This window comes from Crotalus tigris, unplaced genomic scaffold (assembly GCF_016545835.1).
Source record: "Crotalus tigris isolate CLP2741 ecotype Arizona unplaced genomic scaffold, ASM1654583v1 scf7180000017741.1442986301:2390832, whole genome shotgun sequence".
In the NCBI taxonomy this organism is placed as follows: domain Eukaryota; kingdom Metazoa; phylum Chordata; class Lepidosauria; order Squamata; family Viperidae; genus Crotalus; species Crotalus tigris.
In genome coordinates this window covers 1239630-1256056 of record NW_024096608.1, presented here as the reverse complement: position 1 = coordinate 1256056, position 16427 = coordinate 1239630, and the positions used below count along the sequence as shown (strand labels likewise).

General features: G+C 46.8%; 1 protein-coding gene across 2 annotated transcripts in view; it reads right to left on the bottom strand.

The window, feature by feature from the left end:
* The window catches only part of RORA (RAR related orphan receptor A), a 48391-nt gene extending 33685 nt beyond the window's left edge, over nt 1–14706 (bottom strand). For both annotated transcript variants that reach the window (XM_039340093.1, XM_039340094.1), the window contains exon 1: nt 14571–14706. In XM_039340093.1, coding sequence (XP_039196027.1) covers nt 14571–14601 — 31 coding nt within the window. In that variant the 5' untranslated portion in view covers nt 14602–14706. The remainder of the gene's footprint in view (nt 1–14570) is intronic.
* Between the last annotated feature and the right edge of the window lie 1721 nt (nt 14707–16427).

Below are 16427 nucleotides of genomic sequence, written 5' to 3'. Positions count from 1 at the left end.
TTCCCTAACAAAATGCATAACAGAAATGCTGACCCAGCGGAGGATGTAAGTGGAGGACTAAACAGCATGAGATTCCTGGTTCTAAGGATGCAAGGAAGACTTTATTCCAAGCAGGAGGACCTAATCTCCAAGTTCATCCCAACCTCTGTTTGGATTGCTGATGCATTTTCTTATAAAGCCTTCATGGAGCTTCATTGATAGAACAGCCTTTTATGCACGGTGTGGGGGTGGGGTGGGGGGGGGGTAAATGCAGATTTTCTTCTCTGTCTCCAGATAAAATAGACTTGCTGGCCTGCTGAACCACACAGGGGCTTTGGTCTCAAGTAGAGCATCCATCCTGGGGTCAAATGCCTCTTCTAAACTGACAAGCAAAACTGATCGATCGGTTAGTTTTCCAGCCAACTGCTTTAATTTTGGCTCTTTCTGGAGTGTGCAAATGGGAAAGCTTCTTGCCTCAAGACTTCGGCCCATTAAGCTGCTATTAAAAGCCGGGAGTTGTTTTTCTTGGTGCCTTGTCAAACCCAGGTAGACGAGCTCCTACCCCTCCCTCCCCCCTCCCTCCCTCAGGCTTCAGCAAATGGGGAAGGATCTTGTTCTCTGACACCTTGGAGAGACCTAAGGCTTTTTGTGCAATGTGCTCTTGAGTTGTGGCTCTGTGGCTTCCCAGATGTTTGTGGGCTTCACTTCCAGTTACCCCACACTATTGGAGGACCGGGGATTGTGTATTAGAGCAGTGTTTCTCAACCTGGGCACTCCCAGAAAGAAAGAAGAAAGAGAAAGAAAAAATGAAAAAAGAAAGAGAGAGAAAAAAGAGAAGGAAAGAGGGAGAGAGAAAGAAAAAGAAAAGAGTTGAAAGAAAGAATAACAAAACAGGGAATGAGAAAGAAAGAGAAGGAGAAAGAGAAAAAGAGAGAGAGGAGAAAGGAAAGAAAAAGATAGAAAAGAGAGAGAGAGAGAATGAAAGAGTGAAAAAGAGAGAGCTGGCTAGATTGCTAATCCTCCAGTATAAACTTGGTATTCCAAACTCGGGCGCGATAGAAAAAAAAGGAAAGCCATAGAAAAATGGACAGATCTTGACAAGTCATTAAGAAGCCGTTGCTGGGCTGCCGCTGCCCCCCTTCCCTTCCCTTCCATTCAGCTGACAGGGCTCAGTCTGAGGGGCCGGCTTCTCTCTCCGGCCAATGGGAGTAGCGAATAGAGCAGGACAATGCAGCCTTGGCAAAGCCCCACCAAGGGAGAATGAACTGGCCTGCCCTGTATCGAGTATCCGAGCGGGAACATAATCCTTTCTCTGTTCTGCAAATATCTGCGCTCCGAGGGCAGCCCAGGACACGTCTTACAAAAGGCCGGCAGCGGTGGATGGTGGGGCAGGAAAAGAAGGGGGAGGGGGAGATGGCGGTCTTGCAGCCTGGGAACCAGGAAAGGAAAGGAAAGGAAGGGAGGTGACCAAAGTCACCGGGTGGTGCAAGGGCCCATTTGGGCAGAGCGGGCTCCCTGCGGGGCACGAAAGGGGGCTCACGTAAATAAACCACCTTTCTGAAATCCAATGTTTAGCCCTGGGGAAGGAGTCTCTGGGCGAGGGAGTTGGGAATCTGTGGCAGGTTGTCAAATTCTGAGATAAATTCCGGGGGGGGGGCGGGGAAGCCACCCCAGGCCACAATCCTGTGTAGGAAGCCCCTCAGCAGTGATTCTCATAACTTACAATCAGTCATGGACTTCCCTGGCTTATGCTTCCTCCTTGTGGTCTTAACCTCTGCCAAAACTGCCTCCTGTGCAGGCAGTCCTTGACTTATGGCTGTTCAAAATGACAACAGCCTCGGAAAGAGTCACTATTTGCCCCTCGTCCGTTTATGACCTTCATGCACCCCTGTAAGCGCAATCTGGGCATTTGGCAACCGGCCATTGCAGCATCTTGTGGTCCCCTAACTGTAGTTGGTAACCTTCCCAGCCAACTTCCAACGAAAACAAGTCGATAAGGGGAGCAGGGTCCGCTTAAGGACCATAGTGACTCAGTTAATGACAGGGAAAGGAAGGGAAGGGAAGGGGAAAAGAGAAGAGGAATGATACAAAACCTGCCTTTTCTACAGCCGGTCTCACGTTCTGCTCAAGCTCAGTCCCCACTTTAACCAAAGGCGGGTCTCCAATGTCTGGGAAGGAGGAGAGGAGTCAGCAGATGCTTTTAAGAATATTTTTTTCCACGGAGTAAAGCTACAAGAACCAACTCCAAAATAACCCAATGTTGACTTATTGGCCTGGTTTGCACAACACTCACCAAGTCACAGTATGATTTATTTGCTTTCGACTTAGCCTGTTATATCAACACAGCCATTGTCGTTTATTCAACAAACCCCAACTAGGCACCGAGAGTGGCCTTTCAGCTCGGTTGGTTCCCGTCTTCCAGTCCTATCGGAATAAACTCCTCCTTGGCTCTCAGACCGGGATCATCCCCGCAATTCTGCTGCCTCCCTGGGCCTGGCGTCTCCCCAATATGACAAATCTAAGCAATTTTGTTCACAGGGAGATCCCACTTCTAAAATATTTACACTCTTTGGCACTTAATTCGCTGCATATAAAATGAAAACAGCTACAGAGCTACATCACAACCGTCTTCTGAGCAAGAGCAGGGAGGTATTACAGACCTTTTACAACTGGAAATACTGTGATCCTGAGTGTTTTCTGTGCCTTTACGAGCAGACAAACAGAAGGGCAGATGCTTTGCATCCTGGAAAACTCCAAGTCAAGAGGAGAGACGCATCACCTCTTAATCCCTGCAGGATGGGCGCTGAGGAAGGGCACTAGACACAAAACAAGTCTGTTTTAGAAAGCTCTGGGCTTAATGCCCGTCAGCTGCAATAATGATCAAATTATGTAGTGATCTGTGAACAAAGCAGAATTTGATTGACCTTCTGCCAGAAATTATTTCTCTTCTTTTTCCTAAAAAACACAACAAATTCAACACTTGCACCAGAAAATCATGTAGACATTTTAAGGAGCTTATTGGTTATGGAAGAATTTTTTTTTTCTTAAGAAGAGGCCACACCTCTGTCGATATGCTCCTGCATGCCTCTTTTCTTACCCTCAAATAATTTGTAAAACCACATGAATAGTGCCAAATTATGAAAAAGAAAGATGCTTCAAAGTGAAGGAAAGTTTGTGATTTGTTCCGGAATGTTGGTTAAGCGACAAGCAGAAGTGCCGCTTACAGCAGTTGGGCCAAACGTGAATACTGTCTCAAAATCGAGCTACACAGTTCTTAGGAAGAAAAAGTTGGGCTCTAAATGGGTCCAAAGTCTCGTGGAAACTCCATTTGGTTCCCACTAAGAATGCAAACCAGGATGTGGGCAGATTTTGTCTACAAAATCCACTGTGAAATCTCCCAGTGAAAACAAAGATCATCTCTGAATCAAAGACAAAAAATAAATGCACTTTTTGATGTTTTAATAAACATAGTTCACAGCCATACATCCACAAGGACATGTACACATACTGTATGCCTTCCTTCGTGAATTTAATCTTGTGTCATAGATGATCTATCAAGCCCAACCTCATGTACACAGGAATCTCCACCCCTTGCCCAATAAACAACTATCCCCTATACAACCATCTTAACAGAAAAAAGCTTCTTTATAAACAGCCTCTTCTTCTTTTTAGAGGCTCAAGTAGGTACCCATCTACAGGAATTTGGCAAGCCCCTTGTTCTGCACCATTTGGTTAGCAAGCTCTCTTGTGATCCTTTCTTAGCTCTTGTGTGTTTTCTGTTTTACTTTTCTTATAGTTAGTTGTTGTGCTTTTCATGGATTCCTTCTGCAAGCGTAACGGGCCCACAGTTCAGCAGAAATCCTGCCCATTAAAAATTATTTTGGCAAACTGGGTAAGAATCTTTTCTGTAGAGGACAATGGCCTGATTTTGTAATTTCTTAAGTGAGTTTGTTACTAAACTGAAATTGGGACTTGGGACTTCTTGTCTCAGAAGCTATAGGATCATTTGATGATTGCAACTTCTGTCAAGGGAGAAATTTGATTAGCAGTTGCCCTAAAGTAAAACAGAAAAGGAAAGCTTTACATTAGAACCAAAGTTAGCAGAGAAGCAAGGCAGTGCAGCTTCCATTCATTTCAACTGAGCCTGTAAACACCTGGCAAAATCAGGAGGGGGGGGAGGATTGGTTATGTCAATCTTCGAATTAAAAGAAAATTTTCTGTTTGGCAATGATGTCTCCAGGAAGAACAGGTAACCTAGAAAATGCCTGCAGTCTTAGCCTGGATGGAATTGGATCGAGAAAGGATGCTTTTCAAATGCAGAAGGCCAAGCCAGCTCCCTCCATTGCTGCATGCAACACAGAAGAATGTTGTGGTATTCTCTCCAAGAGTTTGTCTTTCCAAGATTTAAGCAGAGTTGCCTCAGCCTTGCCAGAGACGGAGTAAACAAATTTGCTGAAACTTTTATTTCCTCCAAGGATCTTAAAAAGGGAAGATTTGACCCATGTTTCCAAGCATGCTAGCTACCTACATTGAATGTGATCTTCAAAAAGATCTTGGTTTTCACATCAGTATATCTGATGTAATTAATTATTTGGGAAAATGCCACCATGCCTTGTTCTCCTCCACTTTCTGGGTCTTTATTCCTCTGGGATATGGGTGCTGATGAGGTAAGGTTTTGTTTAGGGGCACCCAAGACATCATCCCTTTACTCCAGGGGCGCATCCACACTTGGCAACTTTAAGACCTGTGGACTTCAATTCCCAGCATGGCTTGCTGAGGAATTCTGGGAGTTGAAGTCCACAAGTCTTAAAGTTGTCAAGTGACTCCTGCTCTATTCAATGTGCCTTCTCTCATTCAAATGGAGAACATAAACTAAGAGGCACCGTGTGAGAGAAAGAGGGTGAAGGCCACCTCTCCTTAATAGTTCCCAGAGCATATTGTAGAGATAGATGGTAGAGACCTCAGCCTGGCAATATTTTGTCTTTAGGTATGAAACAATAAAGAACTCAGCTTGGAAGAATCGCCAGATGTCATCCTTGGTTTTGGGCCCTAACAACCTATTGACTAAATCAGACTTTTCAAACGAACCAGAAACATGTCAGGCCCCCTTTCTTTACCAGCCAAATTCCTTGCCATGTTACTTTCTCATCGTTGCCAGGGACTCACAGTGGAAATAAGCACCCTGGAGTCCACGTGGCTCAGCGGCCCACCCAAAAACAGTCTTATGCAACCATCCCCATAGGCAGACACATCATCAGCACCCACACAACTCTAGAATGTCTCAACGATCTTGAGGTTTGCTTGGGATTGAAGGCTTACCAGCCCCACCCCTACACAGCACCCTGTGGGTCTTCCCTTGGGTTCACACTGCCTCGCCACTGTGCTTAATCTAGAATACCCAAGATGCTCTGGTAACAGAGAACTCTTAAAAGGCTAAGCTGGAAACCAAAAAACTTTCATGAGCTGCCAACTGCTCACTTTCGCAGCCATTTCTTCTTCAATCTGGAATCTGATGTTCATTGTTATCAGCAGAGGAGAATATCTGCAGCTCAGGGTTGAAATGAAAGGGCCGTGGTGCTCTCTGAGCTTGGTTGTTTTCTTGCAGGCGTTTCATTACCAAACTAGGTAACATCACCAGTGCTTAGAGGGGAGTTGGGTGTGATGTTTCCTAGTTTGGGTAATAAAATGTCTGCAAGAAAACAACCCAGCTCAGGGAGCACCAAGGAGCTCTCAGTTCATTCTCTGTCGGTGCTTTCAAGGAAGGAAAGAAAAGCACTGCAAGGAGGGGTGGGGTGGGCTCTGTGTTAGGGTCCCAGGGACACGAAGGGAGCGCTTGATCCTTTTGTCTCACAATGTTGTTCTAATGAAAACGATTCCTTTGACACGACTGCATTGGGAGAACAGGCACGGCTTTAGCAATAATCTTTGCCCAGGGATCCAGGTAAGCAAAGAAGGGTGTGACAGGTAAATCACGGTGGCCAAGGCAGGTTGGGATGAATCAAACAGGATGAACCAATTCTCCCCAGCTACTTCCTGAGTGCTTCACAAGCTGTGCAGGTTGATTTTATAAGGTACCAACCACTGACTTAATAATTTAATTATTAGGCCAGGAAAATCTGTATTTCTTGTTTTTGTTTAAAAAATAAACAAACATGTATTCAAAGACTGAATCAGCAAACAGGAGATGCCTCACTTACCAGAAAAAAACCACAGTCTGCCTGTGTGGGCTTTTGTAGCATAAAATCCAGATATGTTTGAGTAGAGTTTTGCTGAGTATTATAGATGGAGAGGAACAAAGGCCACAGGTTATGCATAAAACTCTCCTAGAAAAAGAAGGCTACCAATTTGTTGGTTTACTTTTTAAAAGGGTCACTTTTAAGATTTCTACAGCAATGTCTCTCAAGTTCCATTTTTGACCTTGAAATGGGTTTCTCTGCCCAAAAGGTGTTTTTGGTGCCAACCTTTTTCTGGATTCCTTGCATCTCACCTAACAAGCCAGGTTAGTCTTATCACATTTCTCTGATGGCAAATTTTTAGTGTCTGCGTTGCACCCTCCCCTCCTCTTCAGAAAGGAACAACAAGCATAAATCTCCCCAGAAATCATGTTTAACTTTCTGCATATGGATCTGAACTTCTTGTAGAAGTTTAAGAATGGGGGCGGGGAAATCGTGCCCCCAGGACCAATATGGGCAAAGCAAAGTCTGGATCCCATCATCAGAAGCTCTGCGGGCGGGGGGGGGGAGAGTTGTATATTTGAATGCTTCTCTAAGAAAGAAATCTTGCCTCCACTAAATGAGGCTGTTCTCCTAGCAGGCTGATGTGATCCATGGGGAGGATTCACCCATCCCACCTCCTGTGGGAATGATATGCATAATCTACAGGAAGAGGCAGGGAAATCCTAAAACTGATTTAAGCCCCTTCAAAGGCCTGTGAGAGAAAATGGATGCATTACTTATGGGAGATGTGTGTGAAGCACCTGGAGCAGGTTGAGCCCCACAGCCTGCGCTGCGCATGACCACAGGTGGCACCGGGTGCCCTGCCAGGAAAGGCGTAGCTGTCTGGAGGAGCTGCAGAACCACACCACAAAAGACGCTCCTCTCTTTGAATTAAAAACACACAACTCTGATCTACCCATCAATGTATCTTCAAGGCACACAATGTAACAATACAGCAACGCTTGTCACGATCCACATGAAGTCCTATCCACCAACACTGGCAGCCAAATAGGCAGGCCCAGGCAGGAGAAAGGACACCATCCACTGAGAAAGAACTTGAGGAAGGACACAGCCCACCAAAGGACTCTGCTAGAAGATCAGCCAGAAAGTTTAAAAAACCTCCAAGGGAAATGAGAACGTCAAAACAGGGTCTCCTCTGCTCTTTGCTAAGTGGAAAGAAACTCTTTTGATTGGTGCTGAATGTCTAAATGGGCCAGGAAGAAAATCTGCAACATTCAAAACAGCAGAAAAAGGTATAAGGGAGAAAACTTCACTCAGTACTTGTCCAATTTGTATTTCTGATGGTTAATAGAGAAAGCTAATTGGGCTTTGGTGATGAGCTGGAGAAAAGTAAAATAAAAAATAGTTGGTGCGGATGCAGAATGAAGACCGTGAAGTGGACGTGGCTGAGTTTCTCATCCCTAATTTTCTTGCTTGGCTACAATGAAACCTCGAGCTGGCTTGCTCGGTTCTTAAAATACTTCAGACAAAAAATGTTTGCTTTTGTTCAGAATAGAGTGTGCTTCTTTCCATTCTGAAATATGTTGCATTATATGAGAGAAACTACCAGAAAAAATGCAAGCAAACAGGGGTTTTTGTTGTTGTTGTTTCTGGAAAGCAAAAATAAAAAAAATACAAGCTTTGGGGAAAAAACAATGGATTAAATAAACAAAAGCAAGAACTTATAGAAAAAGAAAACATGGGTGTATACAAATATATGTGTGGGAGAGAGAGAAGGATAAGAAGAGGAAAAACTGTGATTTAAAGAAGGGATACAAACATTTTAAACATGTATCCAATTACTTCTGTCCAATGACACTAGCACATATGAAAGTAATGTTTTAAATAAATATTGTTACTGTACTGTAGCCAATAACTATGATTAGATTTACCTTCACTGTTTAGCTTTCCAAAGCGGTTTTTTGTTATGTCAATATTTCAGACAAAGCAAATCTTCCACTCTCTTTTAAAGTACTTCTGATCCAGTGAAAGATTATTTGTTTATTCAATTTCTAAATTGCACTGCTTCAAACACAATGTTCAGGGTCAGTAAGTGGACGGAACTTTCCAAAGTAAACCGGAACACTGAATCACACAGAATTGTCCTTCCTACAGAACTGATTTGCAAAGCAACCAAAATTAATTGCAACCTAAAACTACTTTATTTTGGACAATATATACCCATGGAAACCTAATGGAGAAAAAAATAACATTGTTATTTCTTAGATTCCACATACAATAAAATTTCATGGAAGTTGTTGATCAGTAAGAAATATTGATCTATGAAGACAGGACAATATTCATTTCATTGCTTTACTTAAAAATACTAAAATGCATTTACAATTCAAACGGTCTCTCTGGAGTCAACAGGACAGAATATAACTTGGAAACTATAAATTTTCGGGCCAGAAGTTTCCAAGACTTCTGCAATGCATCTGGTCTTCGCCAGAATATCTTCAGGGAGAAAAGTCTATAGACCAGTGGTTCTCAACCTGTGGGTCAGGACCCCATTTGGGGTCGAACGACCATTTCACGGGGGTCGCCAAACAACGCAGTCCGCCATTTTTTCCCCCTTTTCCTTAGCTGTGCTACTCCCTTTTATTCTATTGGCTTTTGAAAGCCAATAGAATAGACTCTCTTGAATAGAGTCTAATTCTATTGGCTTTCAAAAGCCAATAGGAATTGTCCAGGCTGTCTCTGCCCTGCTGAGCCCGCCAAAAGTCCCATTCTGCAAATGGTGCTGCACCAGTTGAGTAGTCCTCGACTTACGACCGGTTGAGTAGTCCTCGACTTACGACCGGTTGAGGGGTTGCGGCATTAAAAAGGTTGAGAACCACTGCTATAGAGCCTTCACTGTCTGAGGCACCACTTATAGTGGCTGGTGGTTGTTAGGAGATGAAACCCCTGAAGATGCTTTGAAAAATTACATTCTTGGGCTGAAATGAAGGAGAGGCAAAGAAGAGAGAAACAACCAGACTGGCGGGATTCGATCGTAATTCCACCACCCAGGCTTCAGGAGGGTTTTGGAGACATGCACTCACAAAATGCTGTGAGCTCCTGACTATTTGAAGAAGACTCCAGAGATGTCTTAGGTCAATGACAAGAGTTGCTGTGAGCAATCATCCATCAACACAACCAAGGCATTAATTCTGCACAAATGTAGATTTATCATATCCCAAGAGGATCCTAGAAGGGAGATTTTGGACTGTGGGCAGCAAAGGTGTGTCCTAAATGAGCAACAGGCCTGCATGTGGCAAATCTGAGTTTGAGGGCATCCAAGATCCCGGAACCCCCATCACCAGCAAGTCTAATTTCTGCATTCTCAATTTTGTGGCCTATTTCTCCATGGATTTCTGACTAGGCCCCCATTTCCAGTCCCAGGAGGAAGTGAGAGCGAGAACACTTTTAATACAGTGGCTGTGACAAGATTAACTTTCCCACAACAATTGTGCTGTTTGAATGACAGCCAAGTACACCGGCCTGGAAATTACAGAACAGAGAGTGCAGAAGGTGTCCACGCTGCTAATGAGGAGAATTATAATCCAATTGAACCAGAGGCATCAGATATCTTCCCTTTGTCTGCCACCCAATTCCCAATTCTCAAACTTAAGAACCAGCTAAGTCAGCATTTCTCAACCTTGGCTACTTTAAGATAGATGGACTTCAACTTCCAGAATTCCCCAACCAGCACAGCTTGGAACTCTGGGAGTTGAAGTCCACAAGGCTTAAAGTAGCCAAAATTGAGAGATGCTGACCAAGGCACTGCAATTACCTCTGAACAGGTATTTCCAGGCCAGTGTGTGCATTAACACACAACTGAAAACCAACAACTCAACACACCTCTCAGCTAAAGGCTTGATCCTGCTTCGCCGCATACATGGCAGACTCCCATTGACGTCAGCCAAGCATCTCTGGGTGGAGTGCCTACACCAACGGATTGGGGAAATATTTTTTCTGGCTTCTCTCAGAGTTGCACCAGCACAAGTCAAAACAGGTTAAGAATCAACTCATCAACTGCTGAGGATAACGTCAGTTCGCACCAAACACTCTAAGAAATAATGTTCTTTGTGGAAAACATGCATCGCCAAGAAAGAAGGTGGCCTGGGGAACAGGAAAGGTAGCATCAAGGTCGCTGGCAGACTGGTGGATCTCAACCTTTAATGCACACTTTCCCTGTGAGGAGGATCTCTTGAAGATCCCACATTTTCATGGAGAAAAAAAGGACTAAGTTTGGAGGACATCATGTATCTCCTTGGGACATGACCCTCACTTCCCATATGGAGCACCAAAATCCAAATTGTTCTTAAGGGCCTCTGGTAACCTTTGTTGTCTTGCTGGTAATTTTGCATATTTATGTATATTTATGTTGTATTGCAATTGTTTCAATGGTTGGTTGTAATGAGGGAGGGAGGGAGGGAGGGAGGGAGGGAGGGAGGGAGGGAGGAAGGAAGGAAGGAAGGAAGGAAGGAAGGAAGGAAGGAAGGAAGGAAGGAAGGAAGGAAGGAAGGAAGGAAGGATCTCATAATATTCTGCTTTGGGGCTGCCCTACAGCTTAGCTTGGACTTGGTGTCAAAGGACCGGTCTTCTGGGTTACTTCCAAAGCAAATGGGGCTGCTTTCTTTGTAGTGCCTGAAGTGTCTGCAAGGCATGGAACCCGTTCTCACACTTAACCTATCCCAGCCCATCAGTTCAGGGACTGGGAAAGCCGTGCAGGTGGAGTGAACGCCACCCCAGTGGGTGCCTGGCTGCATTCCTGGGCTGAAGGCGCCAGCTAGCTGAGCTTTGCAAGGCATGGTCAGTTGGTCACCCAAAGTTCACCAAAACAGAAACAAGAAAAAGGGAGTTTGGATGAAGCTGCCAGTAAAAGAAACCTAATCTTTTAAAATGCTTCATCTACAGGGCCAACTCAGATAAGCCAGACTGAGAGAAACCAAGTTTTTCCTCTTATTATTTACTGACGAAAGAATACCCTTCTAAAAAGGAGTAGCCCAAACTAGATGACACGATATCAGGAGCAGGAAAACAGGAACAGCCTTTAATGAAAACATACGAGCTAAAATATACAGTCTGTCAAATCTGCATAAAACAACAGATTGCAATTAAACATGAAAGGAAAAATCTTCCCCAGGCCTTCTCAGAGTGAATTCATCTATGGTGACCAGGTTCATAGTTCATGCTAAACCAGGGTTTTAACCATAGCTTGATCACACCACAGTGATTGCATTCACACAGAATACAAACCTATTTTAGGTCTCTCACTCTGTGTGTGTTTTGCACTGAAACTAATGATGGTTTACAGTATTGTGATGTACTGTGACCTCCTGCCCCTCTTTTTATTTCCGCCTTAATAGCCTCATTTCTGACAAGAAGATCACAAATGCCAATCACAACTTTGGAGGCTCAAACAGCAATCCAGAGAAATATTTTAAAATAGCAGCAAGTAGTGCAAGACACCGTTTAATAAATGACAAATTTCTGCACATTTACTGAACGTCACAGCAGTCTGCTGAATGGGCAAGGCCTATAAAGTCCCTTCTCAATCACAGCTCTATTATTTATTACTAAAAGAAATTCACTGTATGAGAGAGTTGTTTAATTACTTGCATCTTACCTTTTTAACAATAAAGGGACTGTTTTACCACAATATTTTTGTTTTCTTGAGCTCATTATAGCAGCCTATCTCGATTTAGAAGGCAAAATGCTTTAAGAGTCTATTTCCCAGAAATGAAGATTTAGGCAAGTGTAGATTTAGTGTAGCAAAACTACAAAACCATTATGAAGGAATGCCAGTAACTGCTGGGTATCAAATGCAAGCACCATTTATAATAACCAGAGTCCAAATACCTCTTTCGCCATGCTCTGTGCAAAGAACTAGGTGTGACTTTCTTTGAGGAGGAAGATACAGTTTCTGTCTGTTCCTTGTTTTTATAACTCTCCTCTAGTATCAATCGTTTATTTTTTACTGACTGAGATCTGAATTTCACAGATAGTGACTCTGAAAGATTTTACACCAGCTAAAATGCCCTTTTTGCTATTCTACAGCATTACTGCAGGGTTTACTCATGATAATCAATTCAGATTACTCCTATGGCTTTGTAACCATAAAAATAAAGAGAGTTTCATTCATGTCAGAAAAATCCCAGGTTGTTGTTACCTAAACATCACATGTGATGATGGCTAAAGGTCTGGAGTTGTCAAACTGTACCACAACTTTCCAGATACCCAAAGTGATGTACGACAGATAAAAAAAAATGAAGTAAAACTAATAGAACTACAAAGTTAAAGCCCAATACTCTGATAATTATCACAAATAGCCTAATTGAAATATTTTTTTCACTCCCTTCTATAACTGAACTTTTTATCCTTTTGGCTATGAAGCTAATTTTCAAAGGAATACAGCAGAGTCCCTGCAATTTGCTGCCCCTAAAATCTGGGAGGGGAGGAAGAGAAGAAGAATAGGGAAGGGCACACATTCCATTTTAGTTCTACGTTATTTTCAGAGTCCTTTTAAATCATTGATTCTCCTATGAAGCCCTACAAAGCAGCAACATGCGATAAAGTAATCTTACGGTCAAGACCCATTTCTCCATTTCCCCTGTACGTTTTAGCTTAAAAAGTGATTTTCCCACGATGCTTCCAATTTTGTTTTCTCTGCACAGACCAACAAATCTATCACTTCTCAGCAGCCAGAGGTCAGCGCAAGACAAGAGAGAGGTACGGGCATTATTTAAAGAGAGAGAGAGAGAGAGAGAGAGAGAGAGATGGAATATGATTTTCACAGATCTATTTGTCAGCAAGGGACCAACGTTAACATTCAAGAGAAATTAATCAGCGCTACTAACGTAGATTTCTCCTGCAGCTTTTGAATGCCAAAGCAAAAAAGAAAAAAAAGGGGCCATGAGTCAAAACAAAGACAACGTAACACCAACATTTGCAGTCATTACAGGAGATCCGTTTCCTCCGCCCGCAAGACTAGAGATGGGAAGATTAAGATCTAAATGTGATGTGACAAACCCAGCCTAAAGCAACGTGTCAGAGACCATATCGCACAAAATCATTTTCTGGGATTTGACAATCACCCAACCCTCACCAGCCAGCTTCCATTTAAACCCAATCTCCTCTCCTCGGTTTGATGCTCTCCGGGATGTTAAGCCATCTAACCAACTTAAATGGGCCCCGTGCTCATTCGTTTCACGCAGGAACAATGCTCTGGGAAGCCCAGCTGCTGCGCATGATTGATGACACAGCCATGCACTTCTATGTGGGCCCTTTGGAAAAGATTTCTCTGCCTCTCAACGGGGCTTCTCCACGAAGGCGGACCTCAGCCTTCCTCCTGGTTGTCTGCCTCGGGCAGAGCAGGGTGAGTTTTTGCGTTGCACACTGCAAGCTCACCCCACCCCCCCCGGTGCACCAACGTACGAGCAGCCTCCTAAAGCAAATTTTCAGGACCCCTTTCTCAGAGGAAGCCACTGGGTTTATGTCCCGGTTTCCCTACAGAAGAGGATCTGCATCTAGCCATGGTTTAAGGAAGGAAAGTTAGTCCCAAATCCGTTTAGCGCCACGGAAGCCATTTAACAAGAATACTAGCCAAATTAAAAGGCTGTTCTCAAGAGAGCGGCACTTGGGGATGGTACAAAGTGGGACTGCAGAAGAATTTGGCCAGCGACTCCAAGGCAGCCAAATCTCGGTGCCGCTCAAGCTTCTCCGGTATATCCTGAAACCAACACGCAAGTTCACTCTCAGGCCGGAATCTTAGGATACTGTTTTGCAGCACCGTAAACAGCAACACCACCAACGCTGCCCGCCCGGGGTGCCGTGGCCAAACACCGGAGGACTCCAGCAGACAGATAAACCCCGGTCGCGTTCAAAACTTGGCAGTGCTGGGGGGGCGGGGGGGGACTGGGAGAATTAAGGCGCAGGGCGTTAGGCAAGACTTTCCCGACGGGTCGCGGCTTTTCAGGAGCAGAAAGCCCACCCGAAGCCTCCCCGCCCGGGTCTCCCATCCGACTCCCGTTTCCCGGCAAGTCAACTGGGGCCCGGACTCGCTCCGCTCCGCCAGGCGAGCTCGGGTGGGGGAGAAGCCCGGACGCCCGTCCGAGCGGAGCCCGAACACGCGCCGCCCCCCACGCGGAGGGCAAGTCCCGCGGAGAACTCGCTGCCTTCCAGGCCGCCCGCCCGGGCCGGACCCCGCCGGGACCCGCGCCCGCAACGCCCTGTGCCCGGGCACTGCCGGAGCCCGGCCGGCGCTGAGCCCAGCGGGCGGCGGGGCCGGGCCGGCGCGGCTCCCGGGGCGACCGCGGGCGCTTCGGCTGCCCGAGCCCGGCACGAGAAGAATCCCCCCCCCGGTCAGGGCGGCGGGCCGGGCGGCGCGCTCACCTTTCATCGCGGCGCTGACCAAGCACATCATTCGGCGGGGCGGCGGCGGCGGCTCCTCCGCGCGAGGCGCCCGCCAGGCAGCGCGACCGGCCCTGGCAGCGCCGGCGGCTGAGGCAACGGCAGCCCCCGCCTCCTGCGCGCCGCGGCCCAGCTGAGGCGCCATGTGACCGCCCGGAGCCCCGCCGGGCCGCCCCTCGCGCGCCTCGCCCCGCCCCGCCTGGCTCGCCCGCCCGCCCGCCCATCGCAGCCGAGGCGGGCGGGGCGCGGGGGCTGCTGCGCTGCGGTGCCCGGGCGGGCCAGGCGAGGGGGCGGAGCGAGGGAGCGAGGAGGGGGCCCCGCCGCTGGGACCCCCGCCCCGCTGCGGCCTGGCCGGGCAGAGCGGGGGCGGCCCCGGGACCTCCGCTCTCTCCCCGTCCCCTCTTTAGCAGCCTCGGGATCCCTCGGCCCCGCCCTGGCCGCTGCTGGGTGGGTCGGGGTTCTTCTCGAGGAAGGAGCCGCCTTTCGCTCCCCAATCGGGCCGTGGGGGGGGGCGCAGAATACAGACACTCCCGCCCCAGGTGGAGCCCGACCAGTCTTGCCAGAGTCACCGGAATGGAGATCGCCAGTTTTAAGAGCAACCCCCCCCCCAGTACAATTTGCCCTGACATCCTGTGCCTGATGGTAAAGACCCCCCCCCCAAACTCAGGTTCCCCTGTTTCACCTTTGCCGCCTGGGTGAATCTTGGCCCAAATCCTCCATCCAGCCGGGGGAGGGGGAAGGCGTCAGGGTGCAAGTGGGGGGACTTCCAGGGACTTTGCAGGAAAAGGCGAGCTCCGCAGTCCTGATGGCCTGAAGAAAGAAAGCCGCGCTTGACCAGGCTCCACAAGAGCATCGCGGCTTCCCCACAGCCCAGGATCAAATTCAGGCAACCTGCAGCTTCCTGGGACCACCTGGCTGCCCTCGGCGACCTTCCCAGCCGGCCTCTGACAAAGAAAGCCAAGGGGGGAAACCAGATTTGTTGACAAAAAATCAAAACCAGTCATAAAATTTAATGACCGCATCACTTAGCAACTGAATGAAGAAAGATGAAAAGGTGAAAACAATCCTTGTATTCTCCATGTTCCTTATTACGTCTTGGGGGTGGGGAAACCTCAAGATGGATTGATTGTCAGTGCAGACAGAAAGACCCCCGTGGAAACTCCACCCTGCCGCTGATCTGGAGCAACCCTCCAGTTCTGGAAGTGAGGAAGCGAAGACCTCCTGCCCCCCCTCCCCCCCCCGCTGCCTTCTGTAGAGCCCAGCCTGTTCACAATTCTTGCTTATTGTGTTTTGGTACATTTTGACAGACAAAAGCAATAATTATTACTTTGGGACTGAATGAACTGCCGATCTTGTAGCTCGACAGAAAGGGCATTTTTGGCTGGGCCGGGGCTCACCGAATGGAGCAGAAATGAAAAGCAGCGGCAGGAAGGAGTGGGGGAGGGGTGGGCAGGAAACCCACCAAATCAAATTGCCTGGCAATTTGTCTCAGCAAAACTTCTTCTCCCTTCTTTCTAGATGGAAAAAAGCAGGAGATCAAAGCTTTCAGCCATATTGCTGGAAGCCAGAAATGTGTACAAATAGTGTGTTAAAATATGCCTGGAAGTGTGCTGGCTTACTGAAGGAGGGGGAGAGTGGGGAGGGGCTAAAGATCTACAAGAAGGCTCCTTCTGGACTACAAACTCCATGGGGCTATTCTGCCCAGGCGTCCTAGAACTGGCAGTTGCACCAAGTTAGGTGGCCCCAGGCAGCAACCCACCTACCCCAGCTGGGCCACGGGAAATAACCACGGTCAGCCTGAGGGTCTCTCACACTCAATTTGGCCCCTTGGGAAAGAGA